The sequence below is a fragment of the Gopherus flavomarginatus genome, chromosome 1 (genome assembly GCF_025201925.1).
Source record: "Gopherus flavomarginatus isolate rGopFla2 chromosome 1, rGopFla2.mat.asm, whole genome shotgun sequence".
NCBI lineage: Eukaryota > Metazoa > Chordata > Testudines > Testudinidae > Gopherus > Gopherus flavomarginatus.
Window position 1 is genome coordinate 315,626,487 of NC_066617.1, and position 23,667 is coordinate 315,650,153.

The following is a 23,667-nucleotide window of genomic DNA, read 5'->3' on the forward strand; positions in this document are numbered from 1 at the left end:
TAGATATTTGTATTCAATTTAAAAGAGCCAGTATAAACCTCAAAGAAGGAAATGCGGAAGGAACCATAAATAAAGCATTTTTGGTTGTTTGCAGGAAGGGAAAGAAACTCCATGAACCTAGTGCTGGAGTATTCAACTTATTCATAAATGATCTGGAGAAAGGGGTACACATTGAGGTGGCAAAGTTTGCAGATGATACTAAACTGTTCAAGATAGTTAAGGGCAAAGCAGACTGTGATGAACTTCAAAAAGATCTCGCAAAACTAAGTGATTGGGCAACAAAATGGCAAATGAAATTTAATGTGGATAAATTTAAAGTAATTCACATTGGAAGAAATAACCTCAACTAAACATATAATATGATGGGAGCTAATTTAGCTACAACGAATCAGGAAAAAGATCTTGGAGTTATCGTGGATAGTTCTCTGAAGACGTCCACACAGTGTGCAGAGGCAGTCAAAAAAGCAAACAGGATGTTAGGAATCATTAAAAAGGGGATAGAGAATAAGATGGAGAATATATTATTGCCCTTATATAAATCAATGGTACGCCTACATCTTGAATACTGCATACAGATGTGGTCTCCTCATCTCAAAAAAGATATACTGGCACTAGAAAAGGTTAAGAGAAGGGCAACTAAAATGATTAGGGGTTTGGAGAGGGTCCCATATGAGGAGAGATTAAAGAGGCTAGGCCTCTTCAGCTTGGAAAAGAGACTAAGGGGGATATGATAGAGGTATATAAAGTCATGAGTGATGTGGAGAAAGTAGATAAGGAAAAGTTATTTACTTATTTCCATAATACAAGAACTAGGGGTCACCAAATGAAAGTAATAGGCAGCAGGTTTAAAACAAGTAAAAGGAAGTTCTTCTTCACACAGTGCACAGTCAACTTGTGGAACTCCTTGCCTGAGGAGGTTGTGAAGGCTAGGACTATAACAGCATTTAAAAGAGAATTGGATAAATTAATGGAGGTTAAGTCCATTAATGGCTATTAACCAGGATGGGTAAGGAATGATGTCCCTAGCCTCTGTTTGTCAGAGGGTGGAGATGGATGGCTGGAGAGAGATCACGTGATCATTACCTGTTAGTTCACTCCCTCTGGGACACCTGGCATTGGCCACTGTCGGTAGACAGGATACTGGGCTAGATGGACCTTTGGTCTGACCCAGTACAGCCATTCTTATGTTCTTATGTGTGGTATCAGACCTTTTAAATTACTTAAAACAGATGTATTTATGGTAATGTTATATAGGTTATTAAACCTTGTTGAAATACCTGTTAAAGAGCACAATTGAACTGTTGTGTGTTCTAAAGTCACCTATATCATCTTATTAAACATTTCATTCAATTTCCTGACTTTATGCACTATTAATTTAGTGTGCAGTTCTACGCTGAAATTTTCCTGAAACCTTTGTAATTTCCTCGCCCGTTTGCCCCAGCACACCCAGATAGCTAATCATTCATCAGCAATGAATGTTTATGCTCTCATAGTTGCAGATATGGAAAATATTTTTAATACATATATCATATTTAATTTATATTGTGCTTAAGAAATAATAGATAAGATAACCGTCCCCAAATAATTTGCGTTTCCTTTTTTTGAAGAACTACAACTTGTTTGCTTTGACATTTATGTTAAATTATTTTGAAGCAGGAGGAGGTAATGAAAAAGAAAATGTTGCTATCCACCATCCTATGAGTCTTTGGGGGAGAATGCTTGGAAGGACAATAAAATATTGTTTATAAATCATTCTTTTTTCTACCTTTGCTGCCAGATGCATCTGTTTACAAAGTCCAGGTTTAAGACATGAGGCTTAACAACAAATTGACTGGGAACTGAACCTGAGATGAAAAAAGCAGCTGTGACCATATTACTTATAAATGTAACCGTCTGTTGGCATGTGTCAAAACGGATTCAACAAAGCACTTAAGCATGTGCTCAACTTTAATCGTGTAAATAGTCTCATTGAAGCCACTTTTGAAACCACTGGGACTGAAACTATTCATATACTTAAATAACGCATGTGCTTTGCTGGGTTAGGGTTAATTATCAAGTTGCATGGATTTGTGAACATCAGCTTGCTGTGTTGTTTTTCCACATTTCCAATATTTTTCAGTATTATTACCCTGATGACGTGCAAACTGTGAAATGACTTCCATGTCTTATGTGCGTCTTTTGAGTTTTTAATGTATTGAAAATGAAAACCAATTATGACTTTATTCCCCTGTTTTGTTTTATCCCAGAAATTGGCAATAAGAAATTTTATAAATACAGCCAAGAGAAGACATTGAAGTGGTTAAAGAAAAAGGTATTATATTTCTCTTTTGCTTTGTCATACTTTAGAATGTGACAAATATAAAGTGTTAAGGAAATAGCAGATTTCTAGCAGATTCCCTCTTAGACGGAATCAGTCTGTGGCTGGTCCCTGCATGGGTGCAGAAAGGTCCAGGGTAGGCTACAATTGCTATTTCTATGCTGTCCACGAGCTCAGGGACTGCTCTTTGCCTTAAAGCATGAGAAGGCAGCAAGGCTATGACCATTTCTCCCTCCCTAGCCCATAGCAGCCAGCAGAGCTGGCCAAACATGGAGGGAAGCACACCTTCAACTCTGCTGTGATTTGATGCAACAGCTCTGTTTCTCGTGACCTCTCTATATTGTCTCCCCTAATACTGCTGGGGTCGTGCAACTATGCATCACTCGTGAAACAAGCCTGGCCACACTCTGTGCCTAAAAGAAATTGTACTGTGTCAGGTCTGCGCTGCTGTACACAAAGAAGCAGATTATTTTAATCAGAATAGATCTACTGCAATGGCATCCATCAGAGAAAATGATTAAATGTATGTCAATCACAAGTTGTAAGGGAGCCTGGAAAAATTGTCATTAACATTTACCAACCCGAGTACATAATCTACTTCCCACTTTTTGCCATGATCATGGCAGGGTAGGGAGGATAACAATAGAGTTCTTGCCAGTTAAAGAAAGTACTGGTGTGAGTTGAGTGGAATTTTTCCAAGGCTGGTATAAGGGGAAAATATCACTGGAGGAGCCCATATAGTTCCACATCTCTGATACTCATTTTCACATCAATGGCTGAATATTTATGGTTTTGCAGGTGCCTGTTATATTGTTATACTGTTCTTGATCTATTGATAAGGTTAAGATTTTCTCAGAGTATTTTTAGTAAAAGTCATGGACAATAAAAATTCAAGGAAGCCTGTGACCTGTCAGTGACTTTTACTAAAAATACCTGGTGGGAGGGAGGGGGGAACTAGCAGTCGGAACCCTGCCGGGGGCTGGCCGCTGCTCCCGCCCCGCCCCTGCTCCTGGGTTGGGGCTGATAGATTCTCCAGCCCCGGGGGCTGACTCAGCCCAGCTGCTGCTCCTGTGGCAGGGGCTGACCCCTGACCACTACTCCGGCCCCGCTGCTGCTCCTAGGCAGGAGCTGACAGCTTCTCAAGCCCTATGAGCTGAAGCAAAAGAAGTCATGGAGGTCTGTTAAAGTCACAGATTCCATGACCTCTATTGACAATCTCTCTCTCATATTGAATCTGACAATGCCCTGGCCTACAGAATCCTGGTTCCCGTTCAGGACTCCATTCCCATTCCAATAGAAATGGAAAAACCCTTGCTTTTCTGAGCAGGTGCATGAATCATCTGTAAAATCCATGGCTGCTCCAACTGTAAATTCCAGCCCGTCTCAGTGGAGCTGCAAATCTAGCTGCCATGTCTCAAAGGCAGCAGGCCAGAACACCCTGGATCCTTAATTTTTTGAGATCATATGCTAGTCATTACAGATGTATATTAAGTTTCATCACAGTTCATAACTTGAGCATTTTATGTGATTTAAACCAAATTACAAGGGCTTTGTCACTGTATTAACACATGTACATAACAACGTTGATTTAGACATTTCAATCTGTGGCTCCTTATAGGTCAACCAGACAGTGAAAGTACTTAAAAGCAGCAATGTATGTGTGGGTGGAAGGGTGCAATCAGCTACATTTATCAGCGGCAAACAAATCACAGATGTTAAAGAAGGTAAGGAAACTAAGCGCAGTTGTAATGAAATAGATCTTTATGTAATAAGATACCTGCAGCTTAGATGCTCAGCTAGAATCTAACAATAATTTTAAATGGTTTGTACATTTAAAAATATTTCTTGCCGAAAATGTTTTTAGTGTAATTACTGTAGTGATGCCATGACTGTTTTGAGTTCACTGGTGCCTGAAATATGGTAACTGTATAATGTACCAAATGTGCATGGAGAAGGGTTATGAATAGCTTCTAGTGAGATCGATTTGAGGCGCCAATTCAGCAAACCATCCCTATTCATTGATGTGCTCAGAGAACAAATACTCCAGTTGGGATCATATTCCTGTGCAATGATTATGCAGAGAGAGAGAATGTGCATCTTGTGTTATCTTAGTATAATAGATATGAATTATCTCTATACAGTATGTATAGGCATAGTTATTATATATATGCACATAATATAAATTATGATTTAATAATATATTGAATACACACAATATAAAGGGGGATTTTTCAAAGTGCCTTTGTGCGCACAGGTCCTACTGAAAGTCACTACAACTTGTGTTCCTAAATGATTTCGGTGATTTTGAAAACCCCACCCAAAGTGTTAGTGTTATTACCATAATCATTAAGTTGTAAAGTTTCACCATTATTTTGATCACTTGTTTTCCTGAGGACAATGTCATAGAGGGGTTGGATTATGAAATATCCTAGATATGCCCTTCAGAATATGCACTATGAAGAAGAAAAAGATCAAAATTTGAAGAGAAGAAATTCAAATTCAGAAAGTTATTAGAGCAAATTAAACAAAGGAGATGATTCACTTTACCAAGAGATTCAGAAGCCTGCATGCAATCTAAAAATAAGGAAACAAGGAGCAGGTAATCGTGGCAGGCTTCTTGAACTCTGAGTACTGAGTATGTGGAAAACGAGTTATCAAGTAATGATATCAAAGGAAAAAGCATAAATGAGATTTAAGAGACATCTAGACAGTTTTATAGGGGGTGTATTATAATATATATTTTCAAAAAGGAGGTGGTGATGAGAGACTTGCGTGCCTTTACCTTTACAGTAACTTTTTATTACTTCCAAAAATATTAAATAAAAGGAAATTGTGACTGTCAGATAAGGTCCATCTTTTACTATATTTAACCATTATCTTTGGTAAATTTATTATTAGTCTCAATCTACAATGTTTTCTCTTGTATCCTCCTATCTTACAGGAAAGTGTGTATATTCTTTATTATAGTTTTGCCATTGAAAGGGGTCTAGATTTAAAAGAACTGCATTGAAGGAGGGAATATTGTGGGTTGAAGGTAGGTCAGTTTTGGAGGAGGTTCTAAAGTGTCTCTAACTACTGTATGTAGCAAAGGGAACGGCAGAAAGTCAAAGGGAACTTACTCAACACTTATTTTTTATCATCATTCAGTGATAAGAGAGTGCAGTTTATTTTTGCATACAGTTGCTGATTCAAGAGTATGGCAGAAATCTTCACTATCTACCTGTAAATGCAGCTGTGTAGATTACAGTAATAACCACCAGGTACCATCTGTTGGTGTGGTAACCAGAAGTGTTGTAGGGCATCCAATGGGAGAATGAGTACCAGGGACTCAAGGAAGGATTATTATTTAGGATCTGAATGTTTTATTAGAGAGGAAGGTTGGGAGTCATATAACCCAGGGAGAAGAGATGGGATTTGAGATGAGATTTGCTGTTAGGGAGGCTATTTCATACGGTCAGAGCAGTGTGGGAGAAGCCCACTGAGAAAAGACAAGGAAGGGAGATACAAAATTCTCTGACATTTGAGAAGAGAAGCAAATGGCCTGAATAAATGGAAAAGCTGGCAGCAGGTTAAGAGTTAGGGTATGGGTTAGGGTGGCAGCAGGAACTCCTTGGAAAACTCTGAACTGGATTTTTAAATAAATAAGGAAGCCAGTGAAGATTTCTGGAGGGCGTGGGTGATGCAGCCTCGTATCTGGGTCTGACAGAAGAGAAGAATTGCTGTAGTAACTGACTTGACCTAACAATTCAGTGACATAAAAAGAAGAGCAGGATAACAAGAACATCTCTATTTAGGTATAGATTGGATATAAGGGTGAAGTTCAGAATCAGTGTGTTGGATCTGGACCACTCCTTTATGGTTCTGGATGCCAAAGGGGGTTAAGGAAGGAGGAAATACTTGAGAAACAAATCTGCTTTTTTTTGTTGTAAAGTACACAGGAAATTGGTGCCAGTATAGCTAAAATGTGCACACTGGGGCCAGTTTATTAATTTTATCTGTTTTGGTGCCAATTTCCTTCATGCTATTACAAAACTTCGTGTAACTGTGTGTAACAAACCATCTCTGACACAGAAGAAATACATCTTTGCTACTCTGGGAGCTGGTTTACCATATGCTTCCATATAGTTCTGGGGGGTGAGAGGTGGGGGAGCGTGAAGTGCTTGGCTGTTTTAAGGCTAATTAAGAGGCAAGGTATTGGCTTGGGGTCTGCTTGTGCCAACATTTATGCATGTGAGTAAAGTTACTCTCTAATAGCCCCATTGACGTCAAGTTATTCACAGACAGAAGAGTTTGCAGGATCTAAGTCTTGTTTGTGGGGAGGGGGACAGAAAAAGAGATGTTTTAGGACTTCATATTGCCAAAGGTTGGATTTCCAGAAAACTTTTATAGCAAGAGTTCCTGTCCTGAAAACAGCTTCTAGTAGTTCATATTTCCACAGATAATTATCCTGTCTTGCCAGTGATGTTTAGATATGCCTTGGCATTTTTCATAAAATACTGACATTAAGTACAAGGCTTTGAAATAGACTCATTGTCTCATCTAATTGTTTTCAGTTGAAGCCAGAAATATATTTTAGTACTGAAACTCTTGCCAAGTAATTGTAGGATCCAGATGCTTTAAAATTAATGATTACACATTTTGTTGAGTCAGCTTTTTACTTCTGCCGCATTTTTAAAAAATTAATTGTGCAGAAAAAATACATTATATTTAGTGTTCTCAGAAAGCAAACAGATTTTGTAAAGTACATGCCACAGAGATTAATAACATCTGTGCTGACAAAGTAAGCATAGCAACTCCTAGCTTTTTAATTAAACCTACAAGTGTCATATAACATAAACTACCCAACAAAGAGAAAGATCACGTGTCTGTTAGTAGTTTCTTAGCATTAGCTCATCATCATGGGTTATAGTGACATACAGGAGCATGGATTGGAAAGGAGTCCTGTGACTGTATAACATGGATGCACTCTCTTCCCCGAATCACTTTTATTTTTTTTTTTAAACTTTCAGATGATTATGTACGATATGCCCATGGTTTAATATCAGAATATATTCCTGAAGATCTGAGTGTTGAGCTATCTAAGTACTTGCAGTAAGTATTGGTTTAATTATTTGTTAGCTTTATATGACACACATTGCTCTGCAAATGACCTTTTCTATTGAATACTGTAACTTTGACCATTAAGTTACAGTGAATGATGGAGATATTTTTGTCACTTATTAGATATCCGAGGAGGGTAGGAATTGGAGGAGGAAGTCAAATCCTACTGAAGAAAATAGAAAGGAACATAAACTCTGGCAAGTCAAATGTAAAAGTATAAGTAGGCAGGCCAAAAAAGAATTTGAAAAGCAATTAGCAGAAGACACAAAAACTAACAGCAAAACATTTTTTTAAAGTATATCAGAAACAGGAAGCCTGCCAAACAATTGAGGGGCCAATGAATTATCAAGGTGCTAAAGGAGCACGTAAGGAAGACAAAGCCATTGCCGAGAACCTAAATGAATTCTTTGCATCAGTCTTCATCACATAGATGTGAGGGGGATTTCCACACTTGGGCCATTCTTTTCAGTTGACAAACTTGAGGAACTGTTCCAAATTGAGGTGTCAGTATTGGAAGTTCTGGAACAAATTGATAAAGTAAACAGTAATAAGTCACAGGACCAAATGGTATTCACCCAAGAGCTCTGGACGAACTCAGATATGAAATCGTTGAACAATTAACTATGGTATGTAACCTATCACTTAAATCAGCCTATGTACCAGATAGCTGGAGGACAGCTAATGTAATGCCAATTTTTTTTTTTAAAGCTCCAGAGGCAATCATGGCAATTACGGGCCAGTAAGCCTAACTTCAGTGCCAAGAATAGCAAAGAACAGAATTATCAGACACATAGATGAACATGCTATATTGGGAAGGAATCAACACAGCTTTTGTAAAGAGAAATCTTGTCTGTTAGAATTCTTTGAAGGTATCAACAATGTGAACAAAGGTGATCCAGTGGATGTTGTGTACTTAGACTTTTAGAAAGACTTTGAAACAAAGTCTCTCACCAAAAGTTCTTCAGGCATGGGATAAGAGTAAAGTTCTTCAATGGATTAGTAACTGGTTAAAAGATAGGAAACAAAGGGTACGAATAAATGGTCGATTTTCACTATAGTGAGAAGTAAATAGCAGGTCCCCCAAGGATCTATATTGGCACCAGTGTAGTTCAACATATTCATAAATGATCAGGAAATGAGGGTAAACAGTGATGTGGCAAAGTTTGCAGACAATGCAAAATTACTTAAGATAGTTAAGTTCAAAGCTGACTGGAAAGAGTTACAAAAGGATCTCAGAAAACTGGGTGTGTGGGCAACAAAATAGCAGATGAAATTCAATGTTGATAAGTGCACAGTAATGCATATTGAAAAACATAATCCCAATTTGCATACAACATGATGAGGTCTAAATTAGCTGTCACTACTCAGAAAGAGATCTTGGCGTCATCATGGATAGTGCTCTGATAACATCTGCTGAAGTGCAGCAGCAGTCAAAAAGCTAACAGTGGTAGGAACCATTAGGAAAAGGATAGAAAATATCATGTCACTATATAAATCCCTGGTATGCCCATACCTTGAACACTGCATGCAGTTCTGGTCACTCCATCTCAAAAAAGATATTAGAATTGGAAAAAAGTACAGGGAAGGGCAATAAAATTGATTAGGGGTATGGAAGAGCTTCCATATGAGGAGAGATTTAAAAAAGACTGGGACTGTTCAGCTTAGAAGAGAGATGACTAAGGGGGATATGATAGAGATCTATAAAATCATGAATGGTTTGGAGAAAGTGAATAAGTGTTATTTACCCCTTCACATTACACAAGAACTCAGGGTCACCCAATTAAATTAATAGGCAGCAGGTTTAAAACAAACACAAGGAAGTGCTTCTTCACACAATGCACAATCAACCTTTGGAATTGTTTGCCATGTGGTTTTGTGAATGCCAAAGCTATAACCAGGTTCAAAAAAGAATTAGGTATGTTCATGGGGATAGGTCCATCAATAGGTATTAGCCAGGATGGTAAAGGATGCTTCCCCGTGCTCTGGGTGCCTCTAAACCTCTACCTACCAGAAGCCAGGACTGGTTGACACTGACAGGATGGATCACTCAATAATTGCCCTGTTCTGTTCATTCTCTCTGAAGCAGCTGTTGCTGGCCACTGTTGAAAAACAGGATACTGGGCTAGATGGACTATTGTTGTGACCCAGTATGGCCATTCTTAGGAGGAGTGGAGCTCTCTTTATTAAGTCTCGGTTGGCATTGTGAATGTAAACAGCATATTTTGCTAGTAGAAATATACTAATAATTATAATAATAATAATACCTAGCCCTTCATAGCACTTTTAATCCATTCTCTCAAAGTATTTTACAAAGGTCATCGTTGTTATCACCATTTTATAGAGGAGATGCTGAGACAGAGAGAGGTGAAGTTACTTACCCAAGTCACCCAGTAAGCTAGTTGCAGTGCCAGGAATAGGACCTAGAACTCCTGGGTTCCATTGTAGTGCTCTAGCTATTAAGCTACACTGCCTCTCCATTCTCACTCAATAAGATGCTATCTCCATCCCAATGAAATTTTTCTGGGGCTTAATTTAAAATCTAATCTATATTGTGTCATAGGTGAATTCAGAAGATAATCCTGGATTAGGGCCCTGATCTTGCATTTCATTGTTTGCAAGAAGACTGTGGCATCCCCTGGTGTTTCGCTGGGGCTTTGTGCATGTGCAGTCTGCATGCAACATATTGTAGGATCAGGGCCTAGGAATGTACTAGCAGTTTACCCTTCAGAAGTGTAATATGTCCATAAAATATCTTTTCACAGATCATAGCCAAGCTTTTCAGAAGTAACTAGTGATTTGGATTTTCCTCAGTTTTGGGTGTCCGACTTGACACCATTAAAGGGGACTGATTCTCAGAGGGTGTTTGCTCAACACTTTCTGAAACTCAGGCCCCTTTCAGTTGTCACCTAAGATGATTAAACCTAATGGGCACCCCGCTAGCCACTTCTTTTGAAAACTTGGCTCTCATCATTAGTGTGTCTTAAAAGTAATATGAAATGAAGTGGAAAATATTTTGAGGGTGACTGATGGGATTAGCACTGATGCCCTCTTTGTGAGAGAGGAATGTAATTTGAAGTTAACATATTCAAAAGTTTTATTCCAATATATTAATTTGTTTCTATATGAAAACTGTAACTTAAAATCTTTTATTCTGAAGGCTTCCAGAACTTACAAGTCCAGAAGCAGACCCCCCGCTAAAGGTAGGAAAATAGTAAGATAGGGAAAATTTTAAGGTAGAATAACAATAAAACTTCTTGAAGAATATGTTTTGTTGTGAATTAGTCTCTCTCAAAGGTCTGAGGCAATTAAAACTAGACTGAACAAAGCATTAAAAAATAAGCAGTAAGGAGCAAACCTGCATTGTAATAGCACTAATCAGAAATATAGGGGAAGGTGGATCACAAAAATGTTGCCAAATATTTTTCTATTTTTTATTCATCAAAATTTCAGTCATCTTTGTAGCTAGTCAAAAACCAGGAACAATTTTTGCCAATAATTTTTTTCCTGTTGTATAATGAAAAATCAAAACATTTGAGCCTCTCTTGTTGGTTGATTGATGGGACTATATGACCTCATGTCTTTTTAATAAAAGTTACACCTATCCAACCACATGGAAGTAACTATGGCCACAATTTATTCCTTTGATTCTGTCTTGAGCCAAGTGGTATTCATTAGGTGTTGCACTAACTCTGTTGAGCGTTCTTGTGGTGTGGATTATACAATGTGTATGAATGTTTATTATGCTGTTTGGATAGTGCTGAGAATCTCTTTTTAGGAAGATCTAGTAACTTCTAAAAATAATCATCAGTGTGATTACAGCTAAAGCCATTTTTAGATTTTGTTCAATAGTTGGACTGTGAAATAATGTCTGCAGTCCCATTGGCTTTCAGATGACTGCTCACAGTGTGTTGAGCACATGTGTAAATCTTCAGGGCCTAAAATGCTACTTCAATATATTTTTATCTCACTGCTTCAGAGGACCAAGGCATAAATTAGGTGAAATCTGATTTGCTTTAAACCTGTTTTAGCTTATTTTAAAATTTCTTTTATGTGAAAGAAGGGTGTTTGTAAGGACAAAATGTATGGTTACTACAAATCAAGACAGATCTGAAGTATATGTCTTACTAGTACAAAGTAATTGTTTGTTAAATAATAATCTAAAATAAATTTCCAAAGGGAGAGAGAGACAGGAGCTTTAGAGTTTAGCTACAAATGTCCACTAGCTGGGAGATATTACAAAGCTTACTCTTCCATTACAAGATTTTTTGAGGAAGTCTGAATTCTTCATATGACATATGCCAACCATCCCATTAATTATAACTGCCAATCTTGCATTGTATTCACTATATCTTTTCAGGGTAGGAAGTCTGGTGCTGACAGATCATAATACATAGCCACGCAAAATACTTGAGATCACTTAGAGCTAAACTGCAAAAGTTTTACTGAAAGTTAAAAACATGAAGATTCCAAAAGAGGGACATCATCATTTATTGTTAGGCTGTCATTTAAAAATGTTCCTATAGTGCAGCATTTAAGAAAACTAGCTCCCAAAGGGCCTGCTCCAACTCCGATTGAACTGGAAAAAAAGGTGCTGTTGGATCTGGTCCTAAGGGCCTGAGAAATCTAAGATGCAGACCTGGTTTTTGTGCCAGAGTGAGAGAGATCACAAGTCCCAATAAATAGAGTGAAAAATAGGGATTTAAAATGGAATGTTTACCATTCAAGTTACTTGCAGTATCACTCACTCTGGCACAGAAACTAGAAAGGCCACAGCTCAGATTTCACAGGCTATTAAGGCAATGGTAATTGTCTCTGAAAATTAAAAAAAAAAAAAAAAAAAGCACCCATTATATTTGTGAAATGCCAAATACACACCGCTTAGGGAAAAAAAACATGCACTCTTAAGGCCTGATCATGCCAAGTGCTGAACTCACTTGAGTTTTATTGACTTCAATAGTAGTTAAGGATAGCTAGCAACTTGAACAGTTAAGCTCTTAGATTGTCACTGAACTAAAATTGGAGAGCATTGAGCAAAAACAAGTGAATGTATGTCAAACAAGTGAATGTATGTCAAACAAGTGAATGTATGTCAAACAAGTCAACATATGAACGTTACCAGATTGTGGAAGGTAATGATCCCAAGAGAGGTTGTACGCAACAAACAGATTAGACATTGTTCCCAATGTAGAATTGCTTGGTGCTTTTCAGTCCTAAGAGACCACGAGGACTTGAGTTTTGTCCCCTGTTCCTTGGCCAGTAGATAATACTTTCCAGCACTAATCCATAAAGATGAGTCAAATAGTCTCTGAATTAAAAACTAAAGGCAAAGGATGGAAGTTCAAATGTGTATGTAAGTGATTCTATAAATCAGTCGTCTGTGGGCAAAAGAGAAGAAAATGTGTTTCCTACAAAACTAACCAAACTTCTCTGAAAAGTGAAGAGAGACTGTTTATCCTCCTGTTTCTTGAGGAGACTGTTATGAATATTACATATTACTTGTTCGGTTGCCTGTGCCATTTCAGTGTCTAGCTTACACCAGAAAGCGTGCAGGCCTTTTCAGCTTTAATGTTCAATGTGTGTACATCACAGTAGCGGTTGACAGAGCAACTTCATCACTCTAACATTTCAGAAAAGGAAATTCTCAGATGCACCTGTGGAAGCAGAAGAAGACTATACTAAGTTTAACAGCAGTGATCTCAAGAACAAAAAGGTACATGTGCTTTATGTGTGTGCATGCTCACATTTTGTTAAAGCGTGTTTTAATACTGGTCAAATAGTTATACAGGAGCCCTCTTTTTTGCAATGTGCCTCTTAGTCAGAAAAGCAAATATAAAATGGATGTTTTCAGAAAGTACATTCAACATTTTCTGACTAAAAATCAATATATTGTAGGTGGGTTCACCTTGATAAGAACCAAAGACTGAAAGTGACTTCCTGGGTCATTGAGTCCAGTTCCCTGCTATCTCAGACAGCCTCATCATATAATCCTGTTCATAAACTTATCAAGCTCCATCTTGAAACCTGTTAGGTTCCTTGTTTCTGCTACTCCAGTTGGAAGGCTGTTCCTAAACCTCACTCCTCTGATGGTTAGAAACCTTCTTCTAATTTCCAGCCTAAATTTACTCTTGGTCATTTTATATCCATTTGTTCTCATGGCAGCACTGTCCTTTACTCTTCCTGGTATTTTACCTCCTTAATGTATTGATCCTGCCATGTCTTCTAAAACAGTCAATATTCTTTTGAGATACTTAATTGTTTGTGAATAAGGCAGTTCAGAAAATTTTGAAGCAATCAAAAAGGCTTAAAATGAAAGTCATGACCATATATTATCACCATTTATCTTGGCACATTTCATAAGAGGACCATAGAAGTGTTGATTCCAGAGTCCTGGAAAAAAATTAGTGAAAGCAATTACATTCTGCTTCTTTAAACTCTACCTGCAGTTTCCATTTGACATAAGTCTTAATTTCCCATCCTAAACTTTTGTGTAGTGTTGCAGTGTAATGTTAAATAACTGAAAGGTGACTGGGTTTTAGTGGTAGGCCTTAGATAGCCACTTACTTAACAAATGTTACAAGGCTTAGTGAATGTTTATAAAGCTTTCTGAGCCCCTTGGATGAAAGCTACTACAGCAATGTAAACGATTATTATTTATTGATTTTTTTATTATGGGAAACAATAGTGCAATTAGTTTGCTATTGTATTATTTTTAAAAAAAGGGACAAGGGAAATATTGATTTAAATTCCCAGATATTTTCAAACAGGTCTTAATTTGCCCACAGATGTTGTATAATGCAGTTGTTTGTGTGGGTTAATAAAGTAAATCAATACCAAGCTGCCTAATTTGCCAGCTTCAATGCAAGTTTTCAGGGAAGTCCAATGGAGTCTACCATTTTGTCATTCCAAGGGGGCCTTCCACAGCCTTAAAAGAAGGTACAGGAGTGCCCCTAAGTTCTTGTCATAAATAATTCAAAAGCTCAATTTTTTCCCACTCCCATACCATATACATGCAGTTTTGAATCTTGGCACAAAGATGCAAAGAAGTCTGAAGAACGCTTTAATATTAAATTTGATTTACTTCTGAAATAACAAAATATGTAGTTAAGAGCATCTGGGAAGGTTGAATTGGCTCGTGGGTTCTGTTCAGTGTACTGCACTTTTAAAATACTTTGGCAGTGGTTTTGTTTGCACTGTAAGTAATGCAGATAGTCTAACTGTTGGTTACATATCATTATCCTGTCCATAACATCATAGCTGAACCCCAATTGAGTGAAATTGTGAAGTCCTACAGTAAGAGGACTATCAGAAGGAAAGGTCAATACAAAGATTTCTTATTAGGGAAAATGGTAAAGATGTGAAGCATACTGTTTTAAACTGTAAGAAAGGAAAGAGGTCAGCTCTATAAAACGTGGCACATAAAATGTGTGTTAGGTGTAACAGTCTCTAGGCTGAGTCCCAGTGGCCTCAACATCCTTTTCAAATCTTGGTTACCTCTCTCATCGTTAGTGTCCTTTCCTCTCTTTCCCTTTATTTCACTGTTCTAAAAGATTTCGATAGTAAATCAGTGTGAATTATTCATTATCTGTAATTCAAGGCTGTAATTCAGCCTGCTGACAACATAATCATGAGACTGAGTCACAGGGTACAGTATGCATCTGTTATATTACATGCATTATTCCTGTTAATGTACACGCTAGGATTATCCAAAGTAAGCATTTGAGTTAGGATACCTCATTCTGCAGGAGGGAGAGATATTTTGCTTCCTTGCTCTTTTAACAGATTCTCTGTCTGAGGTTAAATAATTCATGACAACTATTTTCTTTTGAAAAATCTCAAAATTGTATTGTAAGTTTTTTTCCTTCAATTTTATCCCACATCATCTTTCCCTGCTGCATACTGTAGACTAAGAAACCAAGCAAACCTTTAATTGATTTCAGTATATATGAGTTTGTAGATTAGCATCCCCTCCTGTAGATTTGCTCAGTAATTTTTCTTTTTTTTCCTTTTTACCTCATTTCGTTAACAGACAACTAGCAAGATGTCTGCTGCTCAGAAAGCTCTGGCCAAAGTTGACAAGACTGGAATGAAAACCATATCTGCTTTCTTTAGCGCAAAACCTAAAGCAACAAAATAAAGATTTGAAACTAAAACATATATTTTGGTACATAATTATTTTTGTAGTTACTATTGTTCTAAAGCTAACCCTTTTCCCCTGGGTTTTTTTGTTTTTGTTTATTTAGTCCGTCAGCTAATGAGGATTTTGAAACAGGATTTTTGGATCCAGTGAGTGTGTTTACATTTCTGAGATTTGCGTGTTGTATAAAATCAGACTAGAGCAGCTTCTTAAGCTTTCCTTATTAGCCCTGGTCAAAACACATGATGTGAGAGCTGCTTAGGGCATGTTATCTTTGCAACTAGAATTCCTGCGTTGTTTTTGTTGTAATTGCAATAAATAACAAAACTAATAAAGCATAATAAATTGATGTAGGAAACAAATGTTTGTTGTGTTTTCTGTATTCATAGACGTATGCTGAGTTTTAGATAAGCTGTGGCACTTGGGGTATGTCTACACAGATAAAAACCCTTGGCTGGTCTGAGTCAGCTGGTTCGGGCTCCAGGGCTAAAAAAATGCTGTGTAGATGTTTGGGCTCAGGCTGGAGCCTGAGCTCTGGGACCTTCCACCCTCACAGGATCCCAGAGCTGGGACTCCAGCCTGAGCCTGAACATCTGCACAGCAATTTTTAGCCCACAAGCCTGAGTCAGCTGACCTGGGCCAGCCGCGGCTGGCCTGTGGGACTTTTATCCCTGTGTAGACGTGCCCTTATAGTGCTTCCCTGCATATACACCTCTACACCTTCTTGAAAAATTATAGGGTCACTGAAAAGTTGTGTGACAAATCTGCTAAAAAATCTATGTATCTTTCACTGTTTGTTTCCAAGAATCATAGCTTCTTTCCAAAATAAGTTGCCAAATGTTTATTTAAAGGCAAAGACTGAGCTTTTCAAAGAAGCCTAATGACCAAATCTCAATAAATCCAAATAGGCAAAAAGGGGTGCCCTAACCACCATCCAATAGCCTCTCTCTCTCTGGTTTATTGATTATTCGTTCATTTTAGAAACAGGGGAATAGCTTCAACAGGAGAGACTGAGAAAGCTGCAGACCAGAATATCCCGTAACCTAGTGGCTAGGGGGCTCTCCTGTAATGAGGGAGACTCAAGGTCACCACATCAGGCACAGAGGGAAACTGAAGCCAGTCTCCCATGTGAGCCACTTGGCTAAGTGTCCAAGTGAGGCAGAAGGACCTTCTCCTCCCCAGCCATTTTGTGGATCCATCTCTTTACTACAATGCCTAAAATCAAAACAATTTTTCGAGTGGAAATGAAACATTTTGTTTTAACGTTACCAAAAGGTTTTGATTTTTTCAGTTCAGTCAAAAGTGTTCAGCAAACTTAACACACATTCACAGATCATTTTGGTGGACCCATAACTGCATTTTTCAGTAAATAAACTTCCCCCAGTTCTACTCTCGGAGCACAAATCCCATTGATTTTTAATTGAAACTGTGCTCCTAAATAATTTAGATGCTTTTTAAAATTCCACTCTTGGGTGCCCCAACTTTTGTTTTGCTGTGTAAGGAAGTTGGCATGGAAGGACTGACGTGACAATGAAATAAAGAAATAATTCACCCACACGTGCAATATAATCCATGTTAATCTGATCATAGTTTATATTTGTTCACTGCTTTACAAATAAGTTGTAGGAAACAAGGCGAAAGGAACATGGTGGGTTAGAAAGAAAGAAAACCATGCAGAGCCATGACATTCTGATCACTCTGACCTATAACTGTCTTCAGCCCTTATTCACCAGACCCTTCAGCAGAGGTTCCTGTACCATTCTGAAGTCAATATCTGTCAACTAAAACAAAAATTAAGACCAGATATCATCACATCCATGTTCTTCCTGTCAGTTATAAGCAACTCTTTTTAGACCTCCCTTGTCACGTTGTTGCTGTACTAATGTTCTATCCTGGGAGTGTAAGGGATTTCCAGCATTGTGGCACCATATAGAATACTAAAGATCAGCTTGTAGGAAACATTCTTGTGAATTGGTAAGAGTTTTAAACATAAACAGTTGTGACCTAGAGTCTAAGGATGTTTTCAAAACCACTCAGCATTACCCTAACTGCTCCCATTGAAGTCAATGGTAGAATTCCAATTAACTTCAGTGGGAATAGTTAGGCCAATGATGAGCGCTTTAGGAAAATCCCACCCTTGAGTTCCAAGTGGGGAAAAAGCAAACTTGTATGGCTATTATAACTGGAATGCGTCAAGCAATCTGTGGTGGTTTAGAAGTATTTTGGAAGACAGTGACGAAGCTTGGTTTATGTTAACTAGAAGTCTGCTTCAAGCATTGAAAAGGCAGTGAGGAAGAGGGCACAGAGCTGGGAGTGAATGAAGAGAATGGTCAGGATGAAAGCTTGAATGGAACACAGAGTTTGGAAGGTGTTATAGGAGAAGCTGAGGGTAGAGATGTAAGAAAGGGCAGAAGCATGGAGAATGGATTTCTAAAGCAAACACTGATTCTGGGTTTTACACTCTGAAGTTTTAAAAGTCAGAGTGCCAATGAAATACAGTTTTCAAAGCAAACCTTTACATAAGTTAAATGAGTTGTGAACTTTGCTCTTAAAAAGGCAGGTCAAATTAACTCTTCTGAATGGGTGGGGGATAGGTCACCGACAGAACAAGTCTGTTACAGACAGAAAATATCTATCTTGACTTCTTATCTAGTGCACCAATTTTCTGTACATGAATTCTACATTCATCCCTGCTCGCCAGGGCAAGTCTGGAGTTCTTCCTGTGAGCACAGATGCATTCTGCATTAGGATGTCACATCTTAACTACAGCTGTCAGCCATGCAGTAACTTATAACAATAGTAATTTTATTAGTGAATGTCTTTGGTCCAGCAGAAATTCATGCATGACAAGCTGTTTCCAAAAGCAGTAGACCTTTCAGGTTAAAAAAAATAAGATTTTTTTTTAAATATATCCTTTCCCTTTAGGAAAGATTAAAATACATTTTGCAACTTTGAAACTTCCTTAACACAAAGCTTAAGAAATTATAAAAAGTGTAGTGTGCCAGATACATAAAATAATGGTTCCGACCACGATGAGGATTTAAATATAGTAACAATGAAAGGCCAGCAGTAGCAGAGTGGTCATTATGAAGTATTGCTGTGACATTTTTTACTTGGTTAGTTTAGTACTAAACAGTATCCCAGCACTGCTACAGAAACGTGGTTTTACTCCCCCCTTCCCCCCCTGATTAACATGTCTTTGCTAAACTTGCATGTAAGTATCTGATGTTTCCCCCTGTTTTTATAGCTGTTCTTTGAGATAGACCAATTTTTTTTTCCTTTGCATTTTTTAAGATTGCATGTCACAAATGTAGTGACCCCACTGAGTGTGGAAAATATCCTGTGGATGGAAATGATAGCTCTCAGGGATTTTTCAGAGATGGACTTTCACATAATCTGCAGTCTAAAATAATAAAACTAGCTCTATTTGGGTAGTGACTATTTGATTATTTTATTTTCCATGGAAAAGAGGGCTTAAACAGCAAAGCTTGGACCTGAAATTTAAGGAACTTCAGTGATGTTTGTATACAGAAGTTTGATTGTGGCTTTCTCCAGCTTCTTTAAGAGCGAGAATAAAATGCATTGATTCTTATTTGAATAGATTGATGTTTGTTTGTTTGTTTTCTTTTCTCTCTAGATGTCAGTAAAAAGCCGTCAGAAGAAGAAATGAAGAACACAATGAGGCTTGATTATATCACTTTTCACATTCTCAAAGCAGCTTTTAAAAACTTTTCTTATGTGCTTTCTAAAGTGAATTCATAGAACAAGGCATCCCTAAGCTTTAAGAAACAGTTAATGTCAACAAATAACATTGTTGAACAAGCTGTGTGTTAATCATATGTGGCTTCAAATTTTATAGCTAATACAATATTGCTCTGTATGGCCTTTTCAGGAAGATACTTTAAGCACATGTGTAAATGTAAGCATGTGAGTAGTCCAGTGGGTCTGCTCATGTGGTTAAATACTTTGCTTGGTGAAGGCCCAAGTGCTCAAGCCTGCAAGGTGCTGAGCACTCTGACCTTGATCCAGCAAAGGCACATACTCACGTGCTTAACTTGAAATACATGAGCCGTCCCACTGACAGGTTTAGATTTGTGATATCCATAGAATTCATGCATACAATTAAGCACATGCTTCAGTACTTCGCTGGATCAAGGCCACAGGTTTGAGAATCAGCTCCTAAAAAATGCTGTGTTTCCGTAGGATTTTAAATAATTTTCACTCTTTTATAAAACTTCTGATTAAGTGGTGACTATTTCAATTTTAAGAAGATTTAGTTACATATCTGTGTACATTGTTGAGCGTCTCCTATGTTGTAGGTTCCAAACTCTGCTGGGAAGCAGAATTTTCATTACAGATAGGAAAGCATTAAAAATTGGGCAAAAAAAAAAAACCCCTTGCTGCTAAATTCTGAATTTGGGAATAAATTAAAAATCTATTATGTGAGTAAGGTCCACCCACACCTCCTGAAATTATAGTAGTTTGATTTGCATCATTCTACAATGTTTAGGCTTGAATCAGTGTTTTCGTTATAAAGGCAGGAGGATAAAAATATGATCAAAAGAAGCCTGAGAGCTAATATTTTTGTAATGGATAAGATACTGAAAATGTGCATTTTGTGATACTAGAACTAAACAGCAACAAAGAGTCCTGTGGCACCTTAAAGAGTAAGCATAGGACTCTTGGTTGCTTTTACAGATCCAAACTAACACGGCTCCCCCTCTAATACTAGAACTAAACAGATGATTTTACCTTTTTACAGATTACTCCTTTTGTTGGATTATTTGGGGGAAGTGGAAAGCCAACGAATAATGAGAGAATCTTAATTGCTGTGCATGCATGATAAATTTTAGGGGACTGAGTTTCAACCAAACTATCCTGCTGAGAATATTTAGAATGTAGATTGTATGTGCAAGAACAGCAGTGGGATTATATGAGAGGACATAACTTCCCTATGTGGTCCAAAACCCACTATTTAGTAACATGCCCTGTAACCGTTTCTATCAGGGATATGGTATGTATTTGCAAAAATGATTGCCTTTACCAAACTGCTGTTAACATGAAATTTTGCAATATAGATGTTGTAAACTAGTAATTAACAACAGTTTTAAAATGACTGGCCATGTATTTCTATGAATCTTAACTATGGGCCCAATTGACCAAAGCACTTAAGCAGGTGACCTATATGTTTACATAAAGCCTAAATATGTGTATGAGAGTGATGAAGTGGGTGAGGTAATATCTTTTATTGGACCAACTTGTGCTGGTATGAGAGACAAGCTTTTGAGCTTGGAACCTTGTGTCCAGCTGTGACATGCTAAGTACCTTTCTCAGGCCTGAAGAAGAGCTCTTTGTAAGCTTGTCTCTTACAGAAGTTGGCCCAATAAAAGTTATTACCTCACCCACCTTGTCTCTCTAATATCCTGGGACCAACACAACTACAACAACACTGCAAATAAATGAAATGTTGAGGGGGAAAATATTTTGGCCCAATTCTGCAATCATGTGTCATGCCCAGGGAAGTCAATGAGAGTTCTGAGTAGAGTTGATTGGATATTTCTGGGAAACTATATTTCAACAACGAAAGGGGGGCAGGGGGGAGACAATTCAATTTTTGTTTCAGTTTCTGACCAGCTCTAGTTTTGAATAGGAAAGAAGGATTGGAAAGGAAAGGATTGCAGGACTAAGCCCTTAAATGTTTGACTCTTCTGTGAAATAAGTTATTTTATGAACGCTCTTTTTAGAATCCTGTCCTGATATTGTCTCTTTTATTGGCTTTGCACTGGACTAGTTAGCACTGATCACTGTTGCTTGTCATGGCTGGTTAATGTGTATTTTAATGTAGATTTCAAGATATTCTTGTGTGGAGGATTGAGCAATTTGTTGAGAGTCTAAACTGCATTTTCTGTTTTTACTAACGTATGTTCAAAATATGAGATGTATAAATAATACAGGATACTTCATTAAAGGGTATGGTTCAGTTTGTGTGCTGGATTGTATTTTTAATTTAAGTAGGACAAAGAAATATCCTTACCCATGGAAACTTATGGAACAGCCTTTGTTGGGCATTGCAGTAGTTTCACATGGAAAATAAAATACAGTAACCTAATATATTAGTCTGTGCTAGGTAATCAAGTGGTCAATTCTTGAACTGAGTGGAGTCAAAAACCAAGTTTACTAACATAAACAGGAAAAAAAAAGAATCATGGTGTAAGTGGGTACAAATCTAAAGGTTCATGATGGCAAATTCAGTAATACACTTAGACCCATGCTTAAGTACTTTTCTGTACTAATGCCTGTGTATTGTGTGCATCTGTCTATTTATGAATTTGTTCAGGGGGTTGGAATGCTAGAATAAGTGCCTCTGAGGTGGATGGATGGAAAAGGTCATATGATATCCATGTAATTTATCACACCATATACATAGTAAAATGTATGTATGTGTACATACAGAATTGTATTGTAGTGGTAGCCAGTTTCTTTTCTCTGACTTTAACAAAGAACTGTTAATCAGACATAGGGATGAACTGTATGTTTGCCAAAACATTATTTTGGTGTCTCCATGAATATGTGCTAAATGCTGACAAGAAGTTATCGGAAATGTCAGGAGACTTAATTTACTCCATTTTCATTTTCAGACACCAGAGAACAAGGTGCTAAGCAAAGGTGTCATTGTTCATTGGTGGCAAAATCTATGAATTAGTGTTAACAAGAACCAAACAAGAAAGTAAACAAGGTTCAGATCTCTTCACTTATGCATCTTTCAGCTGTGTGTGTTTTTCTTTAGGATATGTGCATTTATTCCCATGAAGGATGGAGCAGGAAATCAGTGTTATCACTAACATTAAAGGAAAACAATATCCAAATTGTGCTTAGTCCAGCAGGAACAAAAAAAAAAATTGTTTTCACTGTTCTACATCTTCAAAGCATTATAACACAACCTCATTTATCCAAAGCTCAATTTTCTGAAACTCTCTGTTATCTAATGCGAGGTCATGTCTCCCAGTGTCTGTTACATGGAAAATTGCCTTGATTATCCACAACCTCAGTTATCTGAACTCACTCAGTGTTCCCTAGGACATTTGGAAAATAGAGAAGGGAAGAACCACATTTTCAAAATTGCCCTCTAATTTCGGGTTACTCAGTTTTCAGGTGCTCAGTGTTACATACCTTGTGGTCTGCTTTGCAAAGGTGTTGATCATCTGCAGCTCCCAGTGACTTCAGCTCGAGTTGTAGATGCTCAGCACTTAATACCACCACAAACAAGATATCTCAAGCTGGCCATTCAAATATGGAGTTACCCAAAATCGGAGGCTGATTTCAAAAATTTGGCCCAAGCTTGCCTTGGCATGTATGATGAGTCAAGGTCAAGAATAGAACTCACACACATTCTTCTCGCCATAAACTTATAAGTTATTAGTTGTAATTGGCATTTTGGTGCTTACTACTGAAAGCAGCCATCTTGCTGAAAAGAGATGGTATTTTTGGTGTGTGAGGACCCAGTATGAGACCGTAAATACATTTCCAACCTGATTCAGTAATATTTTAATGACCCCCAAAAAACCCAATGTTTTAGTTTTTAAATATTTTTCTTTTTATTATTAAACCAACTGGCAGCAACTGATCAAAATGATTGCTTAGTTTCGGTGACTGAAACTTGCATCATTGAAGGCGTAGGCATATTCTGTCTGATTTATTTATAAAAAGACAAACAATGTATAGGTCTCTGCAATAAGTCCAAAATTACCGCAGTTTGATTTATTACTAAGCAATAAGACAATCAGTACATTGCTGAGTGATTGGTCTGCATAGCACTAACTCACAATGTTACAAATGAAATTAAAAATACTTCCTAAAAATGAATTAATTCAGCTTGAGCTTTACCAAACTTCATCTGCACAGGACATGCAAACCCTACTGGAGATGCTGGGAGACATCATCTCTCGCCCCTTTTAAAATGAGGAAATATAAGCTCCCCTTTCTGCTGCTATAAATAGTATGAGTGGAGTGGGGAGGGATAGAATCTGGCACACAATAGATGAGGCTGACCCAATATCCCAGACCTGAACAACCTTAAAGATTGGGAAGTTTAGGTCTAGAGCCAGAGTCAAAGTTT

General features: G+C 37.6%; 1 protein-coding gene across 3 annotated transcripts in view; it reads left to right on the forward strand.

The window, feature by feature from the left end:
- The window catches only part of RNASEH2B (ribonuclease H2 subunit B), a 60,350-nt gene extending 38,819 nt beyond the window's left edge, over nucleotides 1–21,531 (forward strand). The window contains exons 6-11 of one of the 3 annotated variants that reach the window (XM_050950868.1): nucleotides 2,247–2,311; nucleotides 3,936–4,041; nucleotides 7,327–7,408; nucleotides 10,575–10,617; nucleotides 13,047–13,127; nucleotides 15,444–15,913. In XM_050950868.1, the coding sequence (XP_050806825.1) occupies nucleotides 2,247–2,311; nucleotides 3,936–4,041; nucleotides 7,327–7,408; nucleotides 10,575–10,617; nucleotides 13,047–13,127; nucleotides 15,444–15,551 (485 nt within the window). In that variant the 3' untranslated portion in view covers nucleotides 15,552–15,913. Of the gene's footprint in view, nucleotides 1–2,246; nucleotides 2,312–3,935; nucleotides 4,042–7,326; nucleotides 7,409–10,574; nucleotides 10,618–13,046; nucleotides 13,128–15,443; nucleotides 15,914–19,188 lie in introns of those variants that run through there. The other 2 variants (XM_050950886.1, XM_050950877.1) reach the window with 2 other exon arrangements.
- The last annotated feature ends 2,136 nt before the right edge of the window (nucleotides 21,532–23,667 follow it).